Consider the following 22989-nt stretch of genomic DNA (forward strand, 5'->3'; position numbering starts at 1 on the left):
TCCCACACAAGGTCAGATCAATTAAAACGTGTTTTAAGTCCAGTCACGTGAGCAGTGGCAAGAGCTCCGCAGATGTGATTAGGTCCCTGGTGCTCTGAAGGGCAGAATCGGCGGCGGTCGGGTGCCCTTGGGTAGGAGAGGCCGGTCACATGCGGGCACGAGCCTGGTCTTCCAGCACGCTGAGGCTGAAGGCTTTGCCCTTCTGGCCTCCTAATACACAGACTGCTGCAACATCGACCCTGCCAGGGGTTAGCTGGTGACTGCTGCTTCCCTTACTGAGGTCAACAGCAAATGTCCATTTAATCTCAGTAAAAGACAGGCTTGTGATGCCAAAATCTGGGCTGAGCTGCATCAGCTGTCCCAGGGTGACCAGGCAGCACGTCATGAGCTGATGTATTTCTTTGCCAGGCCCAATAGAAAGCTCCCATAGAGATGGTTACATAAAAAATGAGCAAACAAAACAAAACAAAAACCTTTGCAGAATGAAGCTGTGTGGGTCCATGAAGCTGCCTGTGTGGGGTCCATGCCAGGATCTGGAGGCCATTTCGAAGACAAATCAGCAGAACAAAAGCCAGCAAAGAGAAAGCTCCCTACCAGGGGGACTGGAGGAAGATTTTATTCTTTAGAGCACACATCAACCTGAAGTGTACAGCCAAGTGAATTAAGCTAGTAAATCAGTGTTGATACAGTGTAGACCAGGCAGAAGCACTATTTGGAGTGGCTGTTTCAGATGTGAGCATCCCTTTAGTGCTCATCCCCTGGTGACCTGTAGCCAAGGGAACACTGCCCATCCTACTCACTTGGGAGCTGCAGGAGGAAGCCCAGGAATATCCAGTCTCAGGCTGAATGCAACAGCCAAAAGCAAAGGATGTTGAAGAGACAGGGAAGACGAGGCTGCTGGGGAAGTGTGTGGTCGTTGGTTCTGCAGGATTTCCCTCCTCAGCACCACGCTCCCACAGCTCCCTTGGCTTGTGGGAAGAGTCCTAGGAAATGAGACGTGAAATACCGCGTTCCCAAGTAAGCTGTTGTAAAGTTACGGTAGTGCCATACACACCCTGTCATCAGGCAGTCCCCCGCAGGTCTGATTATAAATCTCTGCGAACATCTACGCTGTCAAGAGTTATGTCTCACTCTGCATATTTCACAAACAGCCTTCTGTAAGTCAAATTCTGCATGAAGCCGTGAAATGCTACATATGGGAGCAGCCTGGGAACTGGTATCTGCTTTCTAATTTGCACTCCTCGTTGCACGTCAACAGACTTATTGTTTCTTTTGTCCCAAATACCACCAATAAATTTTTTTTTGAGCAGGATCTTCATCTGGTGAAAGTCAGCAGAGCTCCACGGAACCACTGCTAAAGCAGTTATTACCAAAATCCAAGTCAGTGGGGTATACACCAAAATTGGAGTGTTTTGCTGGATATAAACCATGTTTATTTGCTTGTTTAAGCAGGTACTTCAATGATCTAACGAGCTTGGGCCCATATACACCATCCATTTTTTTATTTGTGTCCAATGCGGACATCTGATACAGAGGTCATCTTATAGCTAACATTTTTGCCTTAAACCCTGCCTGTAGCCACAATATAGAACAGCTGCCTGTGGAATTATGTTCTGCACATAACTTTAAAAATAAAATGCAAGTGACTGGAAAACATGGCTTTATAACTAGGAACAAAATACACGAGCATCTTGAAATAGAAATAAATGAAACACTTTCCACATGCTGAAAAAAGAACAAACAATCTCGTATTTCTGTTGCATTCTCTGTTAGTACTGATGTTTCAAACCCACAGTTCAGAGTGTCCTAAAAATGTCTAAGCTGGAACAGATTAGACCAGAAGCACTGCAAGTGGAAAGATTTTACTCATACATTAAATGAGTTTTGCATACACACTGTAAGATTGTTCTATAGCAAACCTGTTTGTATCAACTGCATTTCCAAAGACTTGAACCAATATCCCCACAGATGTACATTGCTTAGTACGTGGTTAGCAGAAACACAACTTAGAGCAGTGCCTACTGACTGACTTGTCTGTCAAAGCCTGCAAATTCTGACAGTTTCCAGGAGTAGTTTTATTTACTAGCCCATAACTCTTGGGTAGGCAGATGCAAAACTAAGCTTGGAGGCCATCTCCAAAATCCAGGACACTTTTGAGGGGACCCAGTCCTGCTGCTAAGTGTGACATGAGCCTGTTCAGCAGCCTGGATCCCCAGGGGACCCAACAAGTGTTCCCCAAGGAAGGAGGAGGAAGAAATTTTATGGGAAGATCTGCAGCCAAGGGAGGGAAGGGAGCATTTTGGGGCATGTGGAAAAATGGAGGCCTTTCCAGTGGGAATGAGTCCTGCAAAAAAGAATTCATGCAGTGCTCCAGTGCTAGTGCATTTAAGTTTTTGTTTTGATACCATAACAAATTCAAAAATATAAATTCTTCAAGTGTGTGATTTAATGACTCTCTTAAATCACTAAATCTCAGTGGAAAATTAATGAAATAAGGCATCCAGCCTCATTTGGCAATTATCACTTAAAACATTATATAATTAAGTCTTTTGCAAAATAGACTTGAATCATATGCTAAGCATATATTTGTATAAATTTTAACTGGATAGAATTGCAGAAGTAACTAAAAAGGAATATTACAAGATCTGAGAACTTCTCTTGATATATGGAAGATAATTTACTCTCCACATCTACAGATAAAAAATAAAATTTGCATAGGGAAAAAAGTGTGTTATTTCATCCACCAGTCCCTCATCTGATTTTGTATCCCTGGCTTGTTTGTGCCACTGAGCCAGAGGCCAAATGCATTTAATTTGTATGCTAGTGACGTGTAACCCAGCAGCCCTGAAATGTCGCTTTTGCTACTCTGTGGAAAATATAACCATAGCTAAAATTAAGGAGAAAGTAACATACAATGCAGGACTGATCAACAAACATTATATAGCTGAGCATTTCAGCAAATTGCCATGTTCATATAACATGGGGCAGGCGATTAGTGGCTTCATTTTTATTTTACATACTTTAAATATTGCCAAGAGGGGACATAACTGAGATCTTTAAGAAGAGGCTCAAGCCTCTTTTTTTAGCATAAAAAAAATCCCTTGTGTCCATTCAAAAAAATGTATTAAACTGTTACACGGGTTTTTCTCTTTGGAAGAATTATCTGTGACTTTCCACACGCACACAAAATAAAACAGGAATTTAGAATGTTCTAAATATGTGGCAACCAGGTGTATGAGCAGGAGGCTCCTGCAGAAACGCTGGACACCAGGTTCCCACGCTCACAACGCAGGGCAGTTCCAGCAGGGATGGGCAAAGTGAGGTGTGCCCCTTCCCGGCACAAACCTCACAGGGATGGAGCAGGAAGCAGCACATGGCTCCCCGTGGCAGGATTCAGCTCAGTTTTGACACCTGAGGGCAGGACTCTCTTAAACACTCCTTGCTGTGAGGAGGCACAAATAGAAGACCAGAAACAAGGACAGCTGAGGAAACAGAACTATCCGAGGGCCACATAAAAGAGAAAGAGGGAAGGAAAAACACCATGTATTACAAGCTATTCAGCCAAATACCTTGAAGCTACTCAAGATTACACCATTACCAGCAACAGCTTTACATGAAATCTGCCTGGAGTTACAGCAGCTGGCAGCAGTGGGAGATGAGGACTGGGCACAGCTACCTTCCATCCAGCAAATGCAACGCTGAAGAGGAATGAACCTGCTGGCTTGTTATAATGGACCTATCCATGGATGGCTGATTCAGTTCCTGAAGTTTTCTTGTCTTTCTAACCCCATTTTTAATTGCTTAGTTCCATCAGGGAAAACAACTATCGGAGCCTCAGGTCCTTTTTCTGTAAACTCTGTGAAGTGCTAAGAGAATATAAGTATTATCATTGCTATTTATTTTACCCTTTGGTGTTTCATCTCTCTTTCCTGATTGGTTTATTATGACTAAAGTCAAAATCCAGTTCACAGTTATCTCTCTTGGGCAAAGAGATAATATAATGTGACACTTAATACTCTGTACCACAGGCCATCTTCTCTCTTTACAGCACTAAAATCACATAAGTAGCACGGAGCAATCATAACAATAGATGTATCTTTTATTCACAGATAAAAACTGAAGCAAGCTGTTATAATACATATTTGTACAAAGGATTTGAAAAAACCATAAAAAGGAAGATGATCAGAAAATATGATTCATTATGAAATGTGGTATTACATACACTATCAAACCTTTTCAAAAGTATCCGTTTGGCAACAATTTATCAATAGTTCCACACTTAAGTGGCCTCCTTCAAAAAAGCACAAATCTCATGCAGCATGTATAAACTTGATCCTGAGGGTTTGCCTTCCTTAGAAAAACTGTAAAAAGATATACTATTTGTCTTAAAAGTTCAAAATGCAAATGCTATATTTATAGTCAAAACTATATAAAAATATGGACCTAACTTAACATTTACAAAAACTTTTTGTTTCTTTTTTTGCTTGTTTTATGGTTTTGGTAATAAACGCAATTCTCAATTCCTGCAGTCAGAGAGGAAAACAAAACAAAACAAAGCACAGTGCCCTTTGTAGACTTCCTCACATTAAGTTAATGACTCCAAAAAGACCAGGTCTGTGATAAGTGAGGTTAGTAACCAAAGAAGTAGGTAAGCAGTTAATATATATCTATATATGTATATATAAAATGGAAAACAAACATTTATTTTGATCTGAAAAAGTAATAATACAAAACCTGAAGGTAAAAGAATCATCTCAAAATGCCATAATACAACTTTTCAATAGATAAATGTTCATAAAAATATCTTGAATCCTAACCAAGAAAACAATTATAATACAGTTATAATCTGCTACATAAAACAGCTTTTCTATGAAACAAGAAGGCAAGTTCAGGTATGAAAACATAATTTACTTATTGCTTTTGCTACAATGTTGTTTGTTTTTTACATATAGTCATAAATACACTATACAGTATAAAATATTTCATAGGAATACATTTTGTGGTCTGCTTAGGTTTGCTGGCTTTAATTCTAGCACCAAATACAAAAATGAAAATCAAATGAACTTTAAAGGCACTTCCATTGTTTGTTTGTTTGTTTTTAAAAGTCTTGGCTTGTTCTCAATTTCTTCGCTTCCCTCTGTTAGAAGCAGTATCTGTTCCTTTTATCTTTGTACAGTTCAGGTCACGTTGAGGCACCAAATGATTTATGAACATTCCCATCCCTCAGCTGTTTCATTCTCCTACAACATTCATTGTTGCTTTTTAGTCTTCACGTTTCCTCCTTCACTTTCTAGCTCCGTACTCTCTTTTCTTCCTCATATCGGACGATTCAGCTTCACTTCCTTCGGTCCCTTGAAAATCTCTCTTCAAACCTCCACTTCCCTTACTCCATCTTGCGCATCTGTTATCATTCCAATATCAAAACACGTCACTATCATGATGTGCGACTTGCACAGATTAACACACTGCTCCAGTTCCTCTGTCACTTGTTCCAGTGCCTCCAGGTACTCCTGCGACTCCTTATCGAGATCAGGATCCACTTCAACTGTCAACCAAAAAACAGTGGGTAAGAGAAACAGCTCAGCGTAAAACATTATTCTACTGATCAAATTCAACTTGTGTCTCATCATAAGGGAGAAAATTATGTGGAGCACAATTTCATTTCTGTTGAACTACAGAGCCTCATCATGGTGTTCAGCAGAAGCAACGCTCTACTTTGAGGTTCCAGTCAAGGACAGTACTCAGTCTGCGAACAAATCTCACAGCTCAGTTTCCCAGCTGTAACATGCACATGAGAATAGTTTTCCCTTCTTTGGAAAGAAGGAAAATCCACTGTAGTGGATTAAAAAGGTTATATAAATATTTATTATTTATAATAATCACAGGGAGTCCCTGCATTGTTTCTACTTCCTCTCCTGTTTGAGTTTTTCGTTCGTTCCTGGTTCATTCCCTGAAAGCAAAGGCTGTATCACAGCAATGCTCATGCCGTCGCAGAGCTCAGTTCAGCCAATAATCTAAACAAATGCTCACTTTGCCAATGGGACCAGTCATATGCTTAAAACTGGTCACATGCTAATAATGCTGCTGCTTCTGTAAAAAGACTTACAGTCTTCTTTCCACTTATTTGGATCCATCATCAACCTGCACTTCGTCTCCTCCAACTCTTCCTTCAAAAGTTCATGCTTTGCCTTTACTTCTCTGATTCGTTGCTGGCGCCTTTCTAGTATCTTCAGCTTTGTATGGAAATACATCAGCCCCTTTTAAGACACAGAAAGACAATTTCATGAATTTGTGTGTTATGAACTGACCTCCGACAGTTTGACACAAATTGCTCCCAGCTCATTGCTTGTTAGCAGGTGGGCTGTTTGGTTTGGTTGTGGTTTTTTGTTTTGTTTTTTGAAGTGTACATTAATGGATTCTAATCTAGAGGAACAGCATGCTACATCACTTCAGCATTTGTTGCACTTTACTGAATTAGCAAACATCTCTGCTACATTCTGTAATTAGTCCTGTTTGCAGAGGACTTTTTTTTCCAGCAGTACTACACGGCCTAATGATAATTAATAATATTTAATACTAAGCCATAAGAATTTTGATTTTCTTAAAAGCACTCCTACCTTCTCAACATCCGGGAAAGGCTATTATGAAAGAAACAGGAAAAAGGCATCAGTAAAATATAGAATTCTGGTCTCCAAAATAGAATTAGTGGAACTGTTTTCCAATTAGAAGTAAATTAAACTCAGTGCATCCCTGATGTAATAGAATCTTGCTATTTACATAAGGAGTTAATGACCCTACAGTTGAGAGAGGCTGTAGGTTTCACCAGACAGGCAGGCTACAACTATAAAGTCTTCTCATAATGTATTCACTGGTAACTTCCATTCACACCATCAGTCATGTTAAACACAATTAATTTTAGGCAGTAATCATTTTCATTTTCTGTGTTAAGAGTACCCCAACATATGAAATGTAAAATTAATAATTATAGTACTTTAATTGCAATCAATTTCCTGAACACCAGTCCTGCATTCAAGCAAGGATTCTGCCTATATACTGTAATTTACATTGTCTTTACTTCTTATAAAATATGTGCTGACCTCAGTTTCCTCTTGTCTGTGTCGCTGCAATCGTTCCACATCATCAATCTCATAAACTTTAATTTCAAATGGCTCTTTTAAAGTGCCTGGCAAAGGTGGTAGATCAACCCATTGGCCAGTGACACTGGGTTTTCTACCAAGGGAAGCAGCATCCGGCAGCGGAGCAGGAATCAGTCTACGACGCTGGAGACCTGAAATACAAAAGATAAGTGTTCCTCAGACTCAGAGGACTAACAGACTGCAGAAGGTACTGCAGGAAATCAAAGATCTAAATTCTCATGATGCTTATGGGGAAATGCTTCCCTTGATCTTTTCCTTTTAGTAAAACCCACTCAGAGAGCTAACTGAATTACTGTCTTGATGAGGGATGTTCCTCTTGGCTTACTGATAGGAAGAAGAGCAGTTCTTCTCCAAAAGATGTTGGAGCATCAGTTCTTTATTTTACCCTTCCAAAAATATTCTGCCTGCATTATGTTCTCTTTGGTGGGCAGTAATGGTATTCACTGACTTGCTCTGGCATTGAGATAGCAAAGAGATTTGAAACCAGTACTCATAACAGCAGAAGACTCTGAAAATCCCCTCCTCCTCCTGCTAAAGACAAGCCAAAATATCTGGGCTATCAAGTACCATTGCTAAGATCTCATTGTATTACCTCTTCCCAAAAGCAAACAGCTCCTTCCAGGACCACTACATGTGCTTTAAAGTGCTAAATACCAACAAATTTCAATTACTTCATGGGATTAGGATGTATTTGGCACTTCAGAAGGCAGTAACAAGCCAAGCTGCAACTTGCGTCACCTCTCATGTCCACATATCACTGCCCATGCAGCAGCACTCAAAAGGTGAGCATATAACCTCATCTGCTCCTAAACGGCATGACTCCAGGTTTATGAGCCATAAAATCTCATAGCAAAGCAAAAAATTGTCACCATGATGCATCTGCTAGCATTCAAGTTTCCTGAAACAGAGATTGACTTGTGTCCTTCAAAAGAGTTGGTAATTTTCTTCATAATGGTGGGCACAGAGAGGAGATGGTTTCCACTGACATTTCTAGAAGTAGGTTCTGTCCCCAGGATGGGCTTCCCTTCCAAAGCTTCCTTCAGTTCAGAGACTGCAAGTCTCCCACATGACTTGACAATTTAAGCTACTCCAAGAATATGCCAACACTTTACAATAATGACAATATATTTTAGGTCAATAATGGGTCTACACAAAACCCATCTGGTAAGAAATATTTAATGAAGCTCCTAAGAAAGCTCATTTCATGTATAAAATACGTTAGTGCGTCAAAGTGTAAAACGCTGAAAAAGTAATAGATAATTTACTGATTCAGAGCAATTTCAATTGAAAAAAAAGAAACAGTTTGTCATTTTTAAATGTGTAATAAGCATTTCCCGGGGCAAAAACAAATACAAATCCATCATGGGTAATACCTTCTCAATACGTGTGTAGCTTATACAGTTGTTAATATTGATTTGTAGGAAAGGTTTAAGAGGTTGATGTCTTATGGAAAGAAAACTATAGTAAATGTTGCAGTAAGTCTCCAAACTGATTTATCATCTGCTGAAGCAACTCAGTCAAGCCGGATGCTGAAGCAGGTTACAGACAGCAGCACTTACAGCGTTAAAGGAGCACAGAAAGGCACTGGGGACCAGGAAAGGAGGTCTTGGCTTTTGCATCATCACTTTGCATGGTGCAATTGGACATGTCTACTTCAACACAGTGCAGGAGTGGGAACCACCCATTTTATGCAATTTGCCCCGAGTTTTCTGTTGCTCCCAGGATCTGTGTGTCCACTTTATAATTTCCTCACAAAATTGCTATAAAAATACAATAATTTTGTAATTGGCTGGTAGCGTTCTGCTAAGCTTTGCTGCATCCTGCATATGCACCCTTCCTCCTACACCTTACCTTCTCTTTCTTAATCTTTGGATAATCTATTGCAAATTCAGCAGTCCTCAATGATTCACAAACCCTCTTCTTCAAGCCTGTTCCCCCATTTCCGAACTGAAGTCCCAGCCCATCTCACTAAATTCCTTATAAATGTGTAGCCAACAGCATTATTGCCATTCTCTCCACTTCTTACCCAGCCTGCAGACCCACAATCCTTCCTCATAAAAAAAAAGAAATCACCAAGGTCGTCCCAGAACCGTAATTGTTCCCCTTTGTGTGAAATAAAAGAAAATAAATAAATAAATAAAACGTTTCCCAGTCCTGCTGCACGATGCTAAGAAGGCACCGTGCGCATGCTGTGATCGCCGCCATCCCGCCGAGAAACGTCCTCCCGCCTGTCTCCTGGGCTCCCCCATCTGCCTGCAGCCATCTGCGCTCTCCTCCTTGCAGGGAGATGGAAAGTGCCCTGGGGCGCGCTGCGCTTTTCCTGCCTCCCGGGACGCAGCACCTGGGTCACACCTGCAGCCGCGAGGCGGCTTTGAAGTACAATAAATGACAAGTCGGTTCTGCGCTCGCGTACGCGGGTGCCTCTAACGCATGCCGGCGCACCCAGCGCTGCGCAGCGTCTACCCCCAGCCAAACAGCCCTGTCCTCACTGCACGGGGCACCAGGAAAACTCAACATCCCCAGGGACATTTCTTGTGTGTTTTGGGCAGCTCAAGCTCCTTACCTGTTGATCTCTTCTTGGGGGACTTCAGGCTCCTCATGCGGCCCGGTGACGACATGCCGCTCTCGCTCATGGAGTCGTGTGCCGAGGAGGCGCTGCCCGTCGCTTCGCTGTCCCGAATCATGCTCTCGTAGCCGCTGCTGCCTCCGCTGTGGTAGAAAAGAGCTGTCCTTCCCATGGCCGGCGGCAGCTCCCCGCTCAAAACGCTGCTGTTGTCGCTGCCGTGGCCGCTGCTGTACCGCTGAGGCCTCCGGGGCGCCGTTATCTTGCTGTAAGGAGACGGCAGCACCGGGAGCGGCGACTTCTCGTCGCTGAGGTTGATGCCGCTGTCGTTGCCGCTGTCGGAGTCTGTGGAGCCTCGGAAATGCCCCATCTTGGCAGAGCCGCCCGACACCAGCTCGTTCACGCGGCTGTTGGCCGCCCTCATGGCCTGCTTGGTCCCCATAATGGTGCCTCGGCCGGGTTTGCTGCTGACCGCCTGCACAGAGCGGGGGGCCGCCTTGCTGCTCGGGGCCACACTTGAGCCCTTCCCAACGGGCTGCGTCAAGGACTTGACCGAGGAACTGAGGGACTTTGAGCCACTGGTAGAGAGGTTCCGGTTTTTATTTCCATTGGTTTGGACCTTCGGGTTGGTTGTGCTTTTGGCCTGGCTGTTCTTACAGGGCAGAGGGGTAGTGAAGGACTGTGGTAAGGTCACACTAGAGGCAACAGGAGGGACCCCCAGCCTCGGGACAGAGCGCCCTGCCCTGCTGTTATTAGCACTCACGTTTTCCCTTGCCATGTTTGCTTTGGACCCTACTGATGTGAGGCTGTCGCACCGTTCCAAGGACATGTGACTCCCGTAGCGGTGGACGGCTTCGCTCTTTGATGCTTTTGTCTTCAAACTTGAGGTCATCTTAGGCAAAGAGTGGTCACCCTTCAGGTTCAGTTTACTGCTGGCACTTTCAGTAGCACAAGATCCAGCTTTTAACCGCCAATCTGCTTCATCTTCAGCCTTTGGCGTGGCAGCTCTGGCAAAGTCCAGGCCTGCAGCTTTACCCCCACCATTACCCAGACCAACCGGTTTCTGCTCCAGGCTCGATTTGCGTACGGGAGGTGTTGGAGGTGTTGGCCCCCCTGGCCTAGGTAGCAGGCTTGATTTCTGAGGGGTGCTTTTCTTTCCCAGTGACGATTTCAAGCTGCCAGCTGCCATGGGAGCATCCACATTCCCTCTGGTCGTAGCCTCTGAGAAGGTACTGTTAGTGTGTGATACTGGCATCACACCCAGCGTGGTGGCTCCTCTCTTCAGCTGGGGCATCTTCATCGGAGTTTCTGACTTCTTTGGAGCTCCACTGGAAGATTTGCAGGCCATTTCGCAACCATCCACAACTCTCTGAGAACAGGCTAGCATAGTCTGCGACTTAGTCGGCCTGGATGCTGCACTGAAATACTGGGCAGCTTTTCCTGGCTGCCTATCAGTACCAAATGTGTGAGATTTTGGAGACAGCACTGAGTCTGCAGGGTTTGTTTCCAACTGATTATCCGTGCGCAAGAGCCAAGGATCTTCAAATATACAATGTGGATTCTGCAGCTCTTTATAGCTGAGGACAGTATTATGGTGGATTGCAGACGAGGTAGTTTTTGTTTTCCTAGGAAGACTAGAATGTATAGTTTCTATCACAGGTGTATCTCGAGAATTAATAGATTTTATTCTTATGGGCTGATCAGTGACACAAAAAGCACTTTTTATCTGAGATGCTTTGGTAGTTTCTGGGGTTTGGGGGCTTTTGCTGATGCCTGAGGACAGCTTGCTGGAACTCATGCTCTCACTCTCTATCTCAGAGAAGCAAAACCCACTGTCATTCAGAGCACTTTTCAGTGGTACGGGTACATTAGGTGAATCCAAGTTGAATAGTTCCTCAGACTTATTACAGCTGTAAGATGACTGTGCAACAAAACTGTCACTAGAATGTGCTCCATCACTTTCAATTGTACAGATGCTGACTTCGCTAAGCCATGAACTGATGGAGGAGCGTCTGCTGCTGGTAAAAGGATCCTTAGCAAAGGGCACAACAATATCAATATTTACACCAGTAGAACTTTCCTGTGAGGTATAAGCATCAAACTCATCATTTATGCTGCTGATAATACTAACGGGCCTGGAGCCTGAAGCAAGGGCCTGAAGGGAGCAGTCGCTGTTAAAACTAATGATACTGGAAGGTCTTCCATTATCTAAAATCCCACTAATGGATAGTTCTTCCACCACCGTGAAAACAAGCTCATCCTCTCCATTCAGCTCAACAGGCTGCTGCAAAGTCACCGTGGTGGTTAATATATCCCGATCAAAGCATTTCCCTCTGAATGCTGACCGGAAGCTGTGTACCTCTATAGCACCCGACTGATTCTGGGTGTTGCCACCAACCAGAAACGTGCTTCCCGTTGGGTTTTGCTCTGGTTTGTTAGCCATCTGCTTGCTCATCCCCACGGGAGGAGCCCGAACTGCATTGCTATTGTCCAACTCTGAATTCTCGGCCTTGGAGCTCAGCACTTGCTCCTTCTGCTGTGGAGGAGGGGGTGCTGGGCTCGGCAAGGGTCTCTTCACATACGAGGACTTTTCTTTAATGACCGGTTCAGCTGTGGATTTATTCTGCTCGTGATTCCTTGAAGAGTTGCACCTTGAGGACTTTGGAGAATCTGTGATTGTCTCTCTCTCCTGTTCTCCCTCCAGTGCTGAGTCTATTGTTTTGCCATCAGCTTTGCTCTGCTGCTTGGAATGCTCTGTTCTGATGTGGGGTGTGCTCTTTTCATGATAATTGCCATTCCTCGGCATAACAGCCTGGAAAGGAAGATTATATCCTTTTTTTGAAGATGCGGTTTCCGGTGGAACTGGTTTCCTAAGTCCTCCAGAAGGAGAAGATATCTTCTCCTTTATCAGTTTAGTCTGTGCATTCTCTGTACCTCCAGGGACTGGACTACAACTGGATGCAACAGAGTTTTCTCCACAAGCGAATTTCATGGGTTCCTCACTTCCATCAATGCACTCTAACCGTTCTTGCAATTCAGCAAAAGTGTTGCATTTAAAATGATCCTTGTCAGAACTTCTACCAATAGCAGAATTGTCTTTACTTCTTTTTTTGTTTAGGGATGGGATTATGGGAACAAACTCTGGGGGACCTTCATTATCTGTCAATTCCCTGTCAGACAAAGCTGCACCATTGGGACCAACATAAATGACAGTATCACAAGACTGTTCACTGCTGGAAGAATAATCAGGATCACTGGATATGCTCAGGACAGGAAGGTCAGGGTCAAGGGCAACAGTTCGTGGGTGAAATGGTCGCAAATGGGGTGGTCTTCGGACATGTCCTTCTTCACATGAACTCTCTCCTCCAGATGAGCTGGATGCATACTGCAAGTGATCAGTAAAGACTAAGTTATCAATATTGTGGTATGAATGAACGAATGAAAAAAACTAAGGAAACTAAGGTATCCAATATATACTGAGCTTTGCGTGCACAGTCACAACCACATCTAGTGCAAAACATTACAGTGTGAATTAGAATAAAAAGTCATGCTACATACACTTTACTATATCAATGTAATAATCACACCTTTTCACATAATTTTCATTAAATATTACACATCGTCTTCTCCTCAACAGTTTTCCTTTCTTATAGATTTTTAATTAGCACGAATTGAAGCCTTTGCAATAGTTCCACATATAAGCAATGAAAGAATACGTGTTTGCAACAAAAAGAAAGAGAATTTCAGGATTAATGATCAAGGGGAGGGATAATGGCTCTGTGCCAAGCCATTTGTCAACTTCTCTCCTGAGCTTTTATGCATTTTGTATTACTTCTTACTGCTGAGAAATCCCACGTTCCCCCACCAAGGGGTTAAGAAAACTCATTTTCAAATGAATTAATCGCAGCTTGTTTGTGCACCAACCTTGGATTTCTTCTTTCTCATTCGGTGGATTCGTGATGCAAGCTGAATGGTTGTGAGAGTTTCTGCATAATTGGCTGGGGAGTCAGAAATATGCGCAATCATGGTTGTTCTGCAGTTGATGTTCCCAAGTGACTCCCTCAACAACATTGTCAACTTGTTGTCCCTGTGTAACAAATGAGAACACCAGAAGGGTTTCAAGAAATTACAATCTTTTGCAGATTTTTTGCACCACATATTGTGCTTTCATTATCATAGGATAGATGCATGTATGTGTACACATACATAAGAAATATGCTGCTATTATTTGACCATATTTAAAACATGTCCAAATGCACCATACAAAGATGCTATCATTTTGACAATTTATCTGCATAAGTAGTTGCAGTATGACAAGTCATTTTATTTGTTACTTTGAAATTTAAAACAATATAAATCTAGTTTAGTTATCTCAGGCCTAGCTGGTATTACCCAAACAGCACATGGGTGCTAGATTTCTATCTGAGCAGACTTAGTCTCTGGACATACAAGCTCCGAGAGCTATACACAAACAATTCTGATATGAAGAAAAGTTAACAGAAATGATGAAAAGATCCTAAACAAACATGTTGTTTGATATCAGAAATTTATTATCAGTTCCATCCCAGCTGATTTAGTTTCCCTTATGCCTGCTGACTCTCCTCTCTGAAGGCCTCTCCAGAGATGCGAGTCTTCATCTTCAGACAGCAAAACTGAGAAGTCCTCTTTGTCCTGCTTTGTCCTCTGCTGTGTCCCAAGACATCTCTCCAGCAGAGACCCCACAGCACCCTGGAGACTGCTCATGCCCACTCCTCTGAGCTGGCCCATGCACATGGGAACTGTCACCATGTCTCTGCTCTCCAGACCAGCTCAGGTGACAAAGGGATCGCTCCTGAGGAACTACTCTTCTCTCTTCTAAACACCCACCCGTTCTCTGCTGCATCAACAAACCGAGCAACTAGCCTGAGAAAATTACCTATTTTCTGCCTCAAACACAAGGACAGGACACCTGTTTGAGATGCCACACTAGATAAATATGTGAAATGACATGATTGATAACGAAGGCCTTAAGTTCTAACGCATCAAGACAAGAAGCAATTAAATTTTTAGTACTGCAAGCCAAGTTCTGCAGAGGGGTTTACAAGGAGGATGCTGTCTTCAGGCCGGGCTCCTCACAGGTGTCTTTGACATAATATTACTGTCAAGCACATTCCCACGAAGCAATACATCTACATGTTCACTTTTGTGGTACAGCATGCTAGTGAATAACACAGCATGATAACTGAAAAGATTAGCATGTGTATCACTCAAAAAGCCATATCGATAAACAGCTCTTTGATAACAATACTTCATAGAGCTCTTTGGTATTTTCTGAATTTTTAACAGAATTAGGGGAAGTACTATGATTTTTTAATGAAAATATTCACTGCATTCATCCAGCTGTCTGAGACTGGCCTCCAAATCCAGGAGAAAGAGGAGGAAGGAGAAAAATCCTTTTGAAAATTACCCTGTTTTTCAAACCACAGTCTCTCCTCTACATACACACACGTTTTCAGCCAAAATTAAGTATATAACAGTATCCATAGGATTTTTAGTCAGCTGAATAGGAATTTTATATTACTACAGGACTTTCAAAATATACAATATAATCGTAAATGATCTTGAAAGAAGATCAATCCCTCTCTGATCAAACTTTCCTTAAATTCTAGTTATGTGAAGAGTACACTGTTGATGCAATTCATTGTTCCTGTAACACCAGCCACATATTTAAGGTAATGCATGCAATAATTCACTTACTTATATGGCACATGCTTAGCACCATTAATTAAGGCCAAAATTACATTGCCCAGGGCAGAGAGAGACAAACAGAGAGAGCCTCCTCCATCTCGGGTCTTGCTCAGCACTTTTTCACAGCTCCCTAGATCAATGAGATGCAAGCGGCTGCGTCCTCCAGACACTAAAACAATAAGGGGAACAACAGTTGTACATCACATGGTTGCAGGGACCCACGCCAGACTGAGTATTCAAGACACATTCAAATGAGAGAAATAATGAATGCAGCATGGGATAATGCCCAAATTAAATATTAATGCCAGGGAAGCCAGATATTAGCTACAGCTATCCAAGTTCACTGGCTTGAGGGTTCACCTCATTTTTTCTTTATAAGTTTATTGCAAATTATTATTAAAGTAACCCCAAACCAAGTCATTTAAAAACAAGCAATTTGGGAAAATGATTCATACTTCCTCCTTTGCCACTCTTCTCCATGCGATACTGGTATATGTGGAGAGTGAAGAGCATATGTGAATTCCTCCTGTCTTCTTCCTCACATTCAGGTTTGCTGGTACTTCTGGCAGCAATTGCAGCGTCAAGGAAAAAGGCAGCTTTCTCTGCTGTCGGGGCTCTTAGCTCACTTTGGTTTTGGAGCTAGAATATAAAAAGGAAAATGATTAATTAGTTAACAAGGGATTTTTTTATTTTTTTTGTTACTGAAATGGCTAAATCTCTAGGGCACTAAAAGAAACAAATATGTACATCATAGGAGCAGGGCTTACAAATTAAAAGCAATAATTTTTTTACTGTCTCAAAAGTTGTTATAATTGTAGTCAGTAAGATGGAAGAAAGTCAGGCTCAGAAAATCTGTGTTCTGATAGGCATTGTACCTGGGTTCCACATATTGGATCTTCTCTCAGATAAACCCCGGGAGATTGGCCATCCTGAAGGCTGCCAGTGGCTACTTCAGCTAACAAATCCTTAAGGTTTTCATCTTTGCCACTGATCTCCACAGCAGATACTCTAATAGAGAAACGAGTCCCAGTTTTTTCTTTACGTTCATTGATTAATTTGAAGAGCCAAGAAATCGCACAGGGAATGACACCAAGGCTTTGTGTGGAATTATCTTTTCCAATCATGGTGTAAGATTTTCCTAGAATGGGAAGACAAAAGTGAACTTAATTCACCTTTCATACACAAAACAGTTTCTCTTCATCCTATCACCACTGCACACTCTATGTGATGACATGTGCTGCACAGATAACGAGAAGTAACAGACGCAAAAATGCAAACTATTCAATTATGAATCCATTACTATTTATTCAATTAGCTTTGCCATTTTTGTAACTGAGATCCAAAACAAATTAAATTTTAAGAACACCCTTGATTTTTAGATTTTCATCACAATACACCTATATAAGCTTGCTCCTGAATAAACTAATCTGATGCTCCGTTTTACCTTTACAAATTAAAGCTTAGAATTCCTGTGTAGAAATAAACCATGATAAGTTTGCAAAGCTAATTAAAAAGAAATTCTAATCTATTCATATACTCCAGGTTTATTGTTCCAGAAGCTGACAGCATGTAATTACCAGGCTGACATAGTAATTAACTGTAACGAATTTGGGAGCTCACCAAGCTTGACATGACCAAAGCAAAATATGCAGCCATCTGCACCATTCACAACAGACTGGATTACTTCTGCTACTGTTCCAGAGCAGACCTCTGCCTGAAAGAAAGAGTGGAGACAAATAAGTAAGAGAGCATATACTGCTATGGGCTTGCTATTCTTCTGCATGAAAAGAATGACTTAGATTTTTTGAGGCACAATACTCCCCATGTTCACGGCATCAGTTGCATTATTTTAGTAATTATGCTATTTTAAAAAAATAATAAAATCTGCTGCTATCGCCTAAAATAGTTTTCAGTTCTATTAAACCAATTTTCTTGCAATATTGACTAATGCAGCAAACTGCATGCTATCCAACCAGGCTTCCTGCTGCTATAATAGCTTAGCCAAGGGTTTTCACCAATAGTAGCAACTCCATTGAAATAAAGCTACTCAAGAGTGCTCACAGAAATTAAAAAGACATTCATATTGGAAAAAATGCATTAAGATCCTTGAACAGGATTTCACAGTATTACGTTTTCGTTTTCTAAGGGAAACATCATTGTCACTAAAGAGAACTTGCTAAAATACCTGAGTGTACTAAAACCAGTTTATTCATGCCCATGAAAGTTTCAAATACAATAGCATATATTAAGAATGGTAATTGGGCCAGGGAGAAAAATATGCAACTGCGGTGAAACGCTGAGGCTCTGTTTGCAGGTGCACAGTGGGACACGTGTCCTGCGCAGTGACGCCTGCACCGATGTCCCTGTGCTGGCCGGCATCACTCGGCCACACCATGAACAGGCCCATGGAAGGGTCCATGACAACCTGAAAGAGCCCAGCCCGCACAAGAGTCAAAAACCTAGAGGACTGGTGTCAAAACCAGCACGGCTGCACACTGCCCAGGGCCACCGCGCAGCCAGGCTGGCAACGGGACCTTCAGTAAGGGTAAGAAACAGCCACGTCCAGTTCCAGACCAAATAGACATTTGCAGGTATCAGATTTGGGAGCCAAAAAGAAAACAAAGAGTAAAAGACCAAATGATGGGTTTCTGAATTTGATCTTGTCTTGCTTTATCAACTTAAACAAACCATTTTCACCTTGAACGTTTTATTTTTCTTTCACCAACCCTTTTTTTTCCAGGCAGTTTAAACTTGAAGACTTGAAGTGGTTCTCCACACTCTGCTCGATTTGTTTCCCTTTTTAAAGCTGCTGTATGTTTTTTTTTTTTTTTTTTTTTTTTCTTCTCGGCACCCCAATTTTGCTTAGAAGGGAATTTTAGGCATCCAGTAAATACACCCTCTTGCAAGGTAAGAGAAACACATGCACCACCAGCACCATGAAGTGAATTTCATATTCGCTGTGTGTTTTTCAATAACAAGAGAAATGCAGGAAGATAATTCAGTCAGCAAATCCATCTCCCCAGCTATTACTCCTTAATTTTACATCTCAGCTAAACTGAAAACTTAAGAATTTATCCACTTGTCTATTAATTACTGATTTTTTTTCCAAGCATTAAGGCAACTCATTCAAAATTCCCCAGAAACACGGCTCCTAAGGCAATCAAATGCAGTGGCCATGAGAAGACTCAGGAGGTTTATGAGAGTTTCTGCAGTACCTGTGAAGCATCCTGGGGGAATACTGCATCAAAGGCAAACATCTTGGGGACAGCCACGACGCCCCTCCTGTGACCTATATTGGAAGGCCCACTTGTAGCTGGATCGTAGAGCGTGATTTGCTTTTTTCGTGGGTCTACCTTTAGGAAGGACATGGATTCAGATGTTTCATGTGCTCCTTGAGAGGGACAGATCCTCACCATCACCTTCACCTGCAAATATTTAGAAGGAATTGACAACTTCAGTTCCCAGCTACCCAGGCAAAACATTCCTCCCCAAACCCCCTCCCCTCCCGAGACATGATCATTTGTAATATTTAGGTGTGTCAGAGCACCAGAGCCAGATTTTCCAGACTGGCTTCCACCCTGGGGTCTGCACTGAACTCGCTTTTAAAGGTGCGTGTTTGCCCCTCCAGTTAGCTCTTCTGCAATCTTTCTACTTCAATTTCTAAGTACTTGAGCTGCGGATATAATCTTCTGTAGATGCAGCATTGTGCCTAAAGAAAAGGAAACTCTAGCCTCCCACCTTTCATGTATTTAACGTGACCAAACATACAAACTGTTCCACACTGAAAAGCAGTTCGAATAATGCAAAGCTCTGAGCGAGCACATTCACACCAAACCAAGTCTGGAAATGTTCGATTCCTTGCTCACAAGCTGCTTCTCTGAGGGCCTTCCCAGGCAGGCAGGTGCATCTATGCTGTCACTGCTCGGCTCCTGGTGGTTAACTGACAATTTATGGGAGTTGCAAGGAAGGGAGAAAAAAAATTACAAGTCCCGAAGCCTGAAAACAAACCGCTTATAACGTTCATTTCTATGGCAGTACTGCTACTGCTTCCGTCCTACACGTGGCATTTTGACACAGTATTTCTAGAGAGCTCCGACACATGGACTGTGATTTCCAGAGCCGCCTACAGAAGCCAAGCGAGCGGACTGAAGTTCAGCAAGGGCTGCACATCTGCTTCCTTCAGCCTCTTGGAAATCACGCTCTTGTTTAGGAAAACTGTGAAACTTTGCCTCACACCCACTTATGAGCATTTAGCCTTATGAAATGCTCCGGGTCAGAACCAACATAATTTATGTACCTGGCACTGAAGTAAATGACTATTCCAGGCGCAAGGAATCACTTTACAGATCTTCAATTCTGCACTGGGATGAGGTTCAACAGCTGTAATCCACTGCTGTGGCCAACAGCAACCCCAAATGTGCTGGGCAAATCCCGCAAGCACAAAGCGTGCAGCAGACTGCGTGGAGTTGCATAGGGAAGCCAGGCTGGAAAGCACGGATTTGTGATGGAGAAAGATCCTCCTTTTCAATAGCACCCCTGCACAGTCACATGGGGTATGGCTGAGCACTGCCACAGCAAACCCTTTCCAGAAAATGATCCATACAAAAAATTCCCCTCGTTTTTTCAAACAATCAGCCCTTCCAGCCAACAAGAGGCTCCACCAAAGGTAGCACCAAATTCTTCCAACTATTTGACTCAAGCAGTCCCCTGATTTCAGCACTTTTCTTTCTCTCCTTTTGACTACTGATATGAATATGAAAATACCATCTCAGAAAATACATGAATCTTCAGATAAATGAAACGACTCCTTCAAAAGCTAAAGTGCATCAGAGGTGACAGGCTCAAGGCTGTTTCCCCATAAAAGCTCCACGAAGCCAGCTTTGTGCGGCGTTACCTCAACCTTGACATGCCACCAAGGGGCATGTCAAAAATAACCTTCTCCGGGCAAAATAAATAAATATACAAATACCCACTTCAGGGTCACTCAATTAAAATGAACGTTTAAAATACATGCTGTTTTCAAAGCGCGGCTCTAAAAACTCCTTTCTTTTCTCTCTTATCCCTATTACTAGATTACAGCAGAGCTACTGTAAGAGGAAAATTGGTTTGTTCCTAACCTCAACAGCGAGTTACCTCCATCATCAGGGCTCCCCTTAACACAGAGATGCCTTCACCCCCAGCAAAAGCCCATATGTCAAATCAGCTTTCGGAGCCCATCTCTCTGAAGCTGGGGGACACTAAACGCTCTGCCCATAATGGATCAGATTCTAACTCTTACCAGGCATCAAAGGTCATGTTCATTTTTTTCCAGGGAAAGTGAGCTTTCAAGGGAGATGGGAGAGAGAAGAGAAGGGGGGCTGCAGGGAGCTCCTTTTTAGTGTTTTGTATATAAAAGATTATTTGCAGTGTAGCAAAAGACCCGTTTCAAACCTAGTTTCTGCGCCAGCTAAATCTGAATCTAAGTGATAATTTCTTCTTATTATCCAGGCCATTAATGTTTAAGGGTTATCTACCAGAAATGGTAGGGTTATAATGTGTCACTCTTATTCACGATGCTGGGCTGGACGCTGACTTCCCTTGGAAATAAAGTGGAAATGCCCATGAAGTACTGCAAGAAGGAAAGATCACTAAAATCTCTCCTTTTAGAACAGCAAAATCTATGTTTCTCAGTATGCAAAAGATGATTGCATCAATACTGCATCAACATAGGCTACTGGTAAGGCTCCGTGGCCAGTGCTAAAAACATGAGATAAGGAATAAAAATGAGAGAGGGATTGGTATATATACATTTCTACATGCCTTGAATATTGGATGGAGGATGAATTTTAATGAGTGTGTTGACAAAGAGGGGAGGTTTGTACCCAAGCTCAATTTCTGCAAATAAAACTAAAAGAAATACTAGCATCGATACATTCACATTATTAATATTTTTTTCAGTGCCTGAAGTTATCTTGAATCATGCAAATCACTCAAGTATCTCATTAATTAACTGGCTCTGTAATCTTGTGGGTTTTGTACGCTGGGGGTTAACACACAACTGCTGAACTTTCCAAATTCCTGTTTCTGCAGGAACTAGGAGGTCAGCGGAATCACTGAAGGAAATCCTATTAAAATCAAAAGAGCTTGGGAAAAGATGATGGTAAACACATCTTGAATATGCCATTAAAAAAGATAAAGAATTTAATAAATACATATATAGCACATAATTTGGAAAAGCCATGGAAAAGGGCATGAAGTGAGAGGCCCACCTACCTACACACACACACCAGTGGATGTAATTTTAACTGTAACTGGCAAGATAGGAGAGATTCACAATAACTAGGGATTTTTTTCTTCGTAAGGTTATCTGTCAGCCCATCTTTATATATGTGTGTGTGTTTACACATATATATGTCAAACCACTGTTTTAGAACACATCACTGGAATCCTAGGGCAGACAAACTGACAAAAAGCAGATTTCTGGGGAAAAAAAAATGTAACTTCCAGAATCAGAGAGAGAAAAACTCTTTGTGTAAAGAACAACTAAAATGGTCAGACCTTAATTAGTTTTTAAAACATCCAAGGGCACCACTGGAGAACCACTGATCTAGAGAGTGCTCTCAAATATGAGGAATTTGTGGGAAACAGACCCAAGCCCAAACACTATGCTTGGACATCTTTAACCCTTCTGAGAGCCAAATCTAGATAGATGCTTAGCACCTAGACATTGAAACCTCTCAGGAACAAGTCCGAGCTGCTACCACCCTGTCCTCTGCTTACAGGTCTTTGCAACAGGTCACATCTGGTACCTGATGGTCACCAAGAGAGCCCTGGCGCCCCACAGGACTTGCTGCTGCTGCTGCATCGGGACAATTTTAGCTGACAGATCTAAGCAAAGATTTACACACTGTAAGGGAAGATTAGAAATGATCTTCTGTACTCTTAAGACCAGGTCAATTACCACCACGTAATCAAAAGAGATGGAAGGGCCATCAACCCTGAGACCAAAGAGAGAGTAGGAACCATCACCCAACTATCACAAAGAACCTGATGAGTTGTATTCTGTGCCTAAGACTATCACAGACCTCTTAGCCATTTTTTTAGACAACAATTACAAAAACTATTACATGCGGGAAAGCTGGTCATTCACCTTCCAGTGGAGTGAAGGATGCCAAACACACTGGAGAGTTTAATTTGAGGCAGACACACAGACAGAAAAGGCTCCACTAATTCATTAAGCAATGACTAGACTCCGTGGCATTTTGAATGCTGAGGAAATTAAGACTTTGACCCAGCCAAATATGTTAGCACAGCATAACTGCAACATATGGTACCTTCTTTAAAATCAATGCATCTTCAGGACTCATGTGTTTACAGTGATGCTTTGTTAGCATTTGATGCTTATATAGTTGTCAAGCTTAAAATTAAACAGAAGGAGAAGAAAAAAATAGAAGGCATATATTGAAAAGCATGTAAAATTTTAAAATGCATAAGCTCAAGCCTTCGTTGCTAAAATAAACTCTGACTTTGTCTGTATTTTGGGAAAGTCCTGGCACTGTACTG

The 22989-nt window shown here is 42.2% G+C and overlaps 1 protein-coding gene across 2 annotated transcripts in view; it reads right to left on the reverse strand.

The window, feature by feature from the left end:
- Nucleotides 1-4081: 4081 nt before the first annotated feature.
- The window catches only part of KIF26A (kinesin family member 26A), a 93730-nt gene continuing 74822 nt past the window's right edge, over nucleotides 4082-22989 (reverse strand). The window contains exons 6-16 of one of the 2 annotated variants that reach the window (XM_088539614.1): nucleotides 18663-18872; nucleotides 17068-17161; nucleotides 16323-16585; nucleotides 15903-16086; nucleotides 15457-15616; nucleotides 13645-13807; nucleotides 9721-13105; nucleotides 7098-7288; nucleotides 6618-6638; nucleotides 6107-6257; nucleotides 4082-5545 (exon numbers count right to left, since the gene is read on the reverse strand). In XM_088539614.1, coding sequence (XP_088395740.1) covers nucleotides 5367-5545; nucleotides 6107-6257; nucleotides 6618-6638; nucleotides 7098-7288; nucleotides 9721-13105; nucleotides 13645-13807; nucleotides 15457-15616; nucleotides 15903-16086; nucleotides 16323-16585; nucleotides 17068-17161; nucleotides 18663-18872 — 5001 coding nt within the window. In that variant the 3' untranslated portion in view covers nucleotides 4082-5366. The remainder of the gene's footprint in view (nucleotides 5546-6106; nucleotides 6258-6617; nucleotides 6639-7097; nucleotides 7289-9720; nucleotides 13106-13644; nucleotides 13808-15456; nucleotides 15617-15902; nucleotides 16087-16322; nucleotides 16586-17067; nucleotides 17162-18662; nucleotides 18873-22989) is intronic. The other variant, XM_088539615.1, reaches the window with a different exon arrangement.

This window comes from Tinamus guttatus, unplaced genomic scaffold, assembly GCF_059628265.1.
Source record: "Tinamus guttatus ecotype Peru unplaced genomic scaffold, ASM5962826v1 Tinamus_guttatus_pri_ptg000048l, whole genome shotgun sequence".
NCBI classification, from domain to species: domain Eukaryota; kingdom Metazoa; phylum Chordata; class Aves; order Tinamiformes; family Tinamidae; genus Tinamus; species Tinamus guttatus.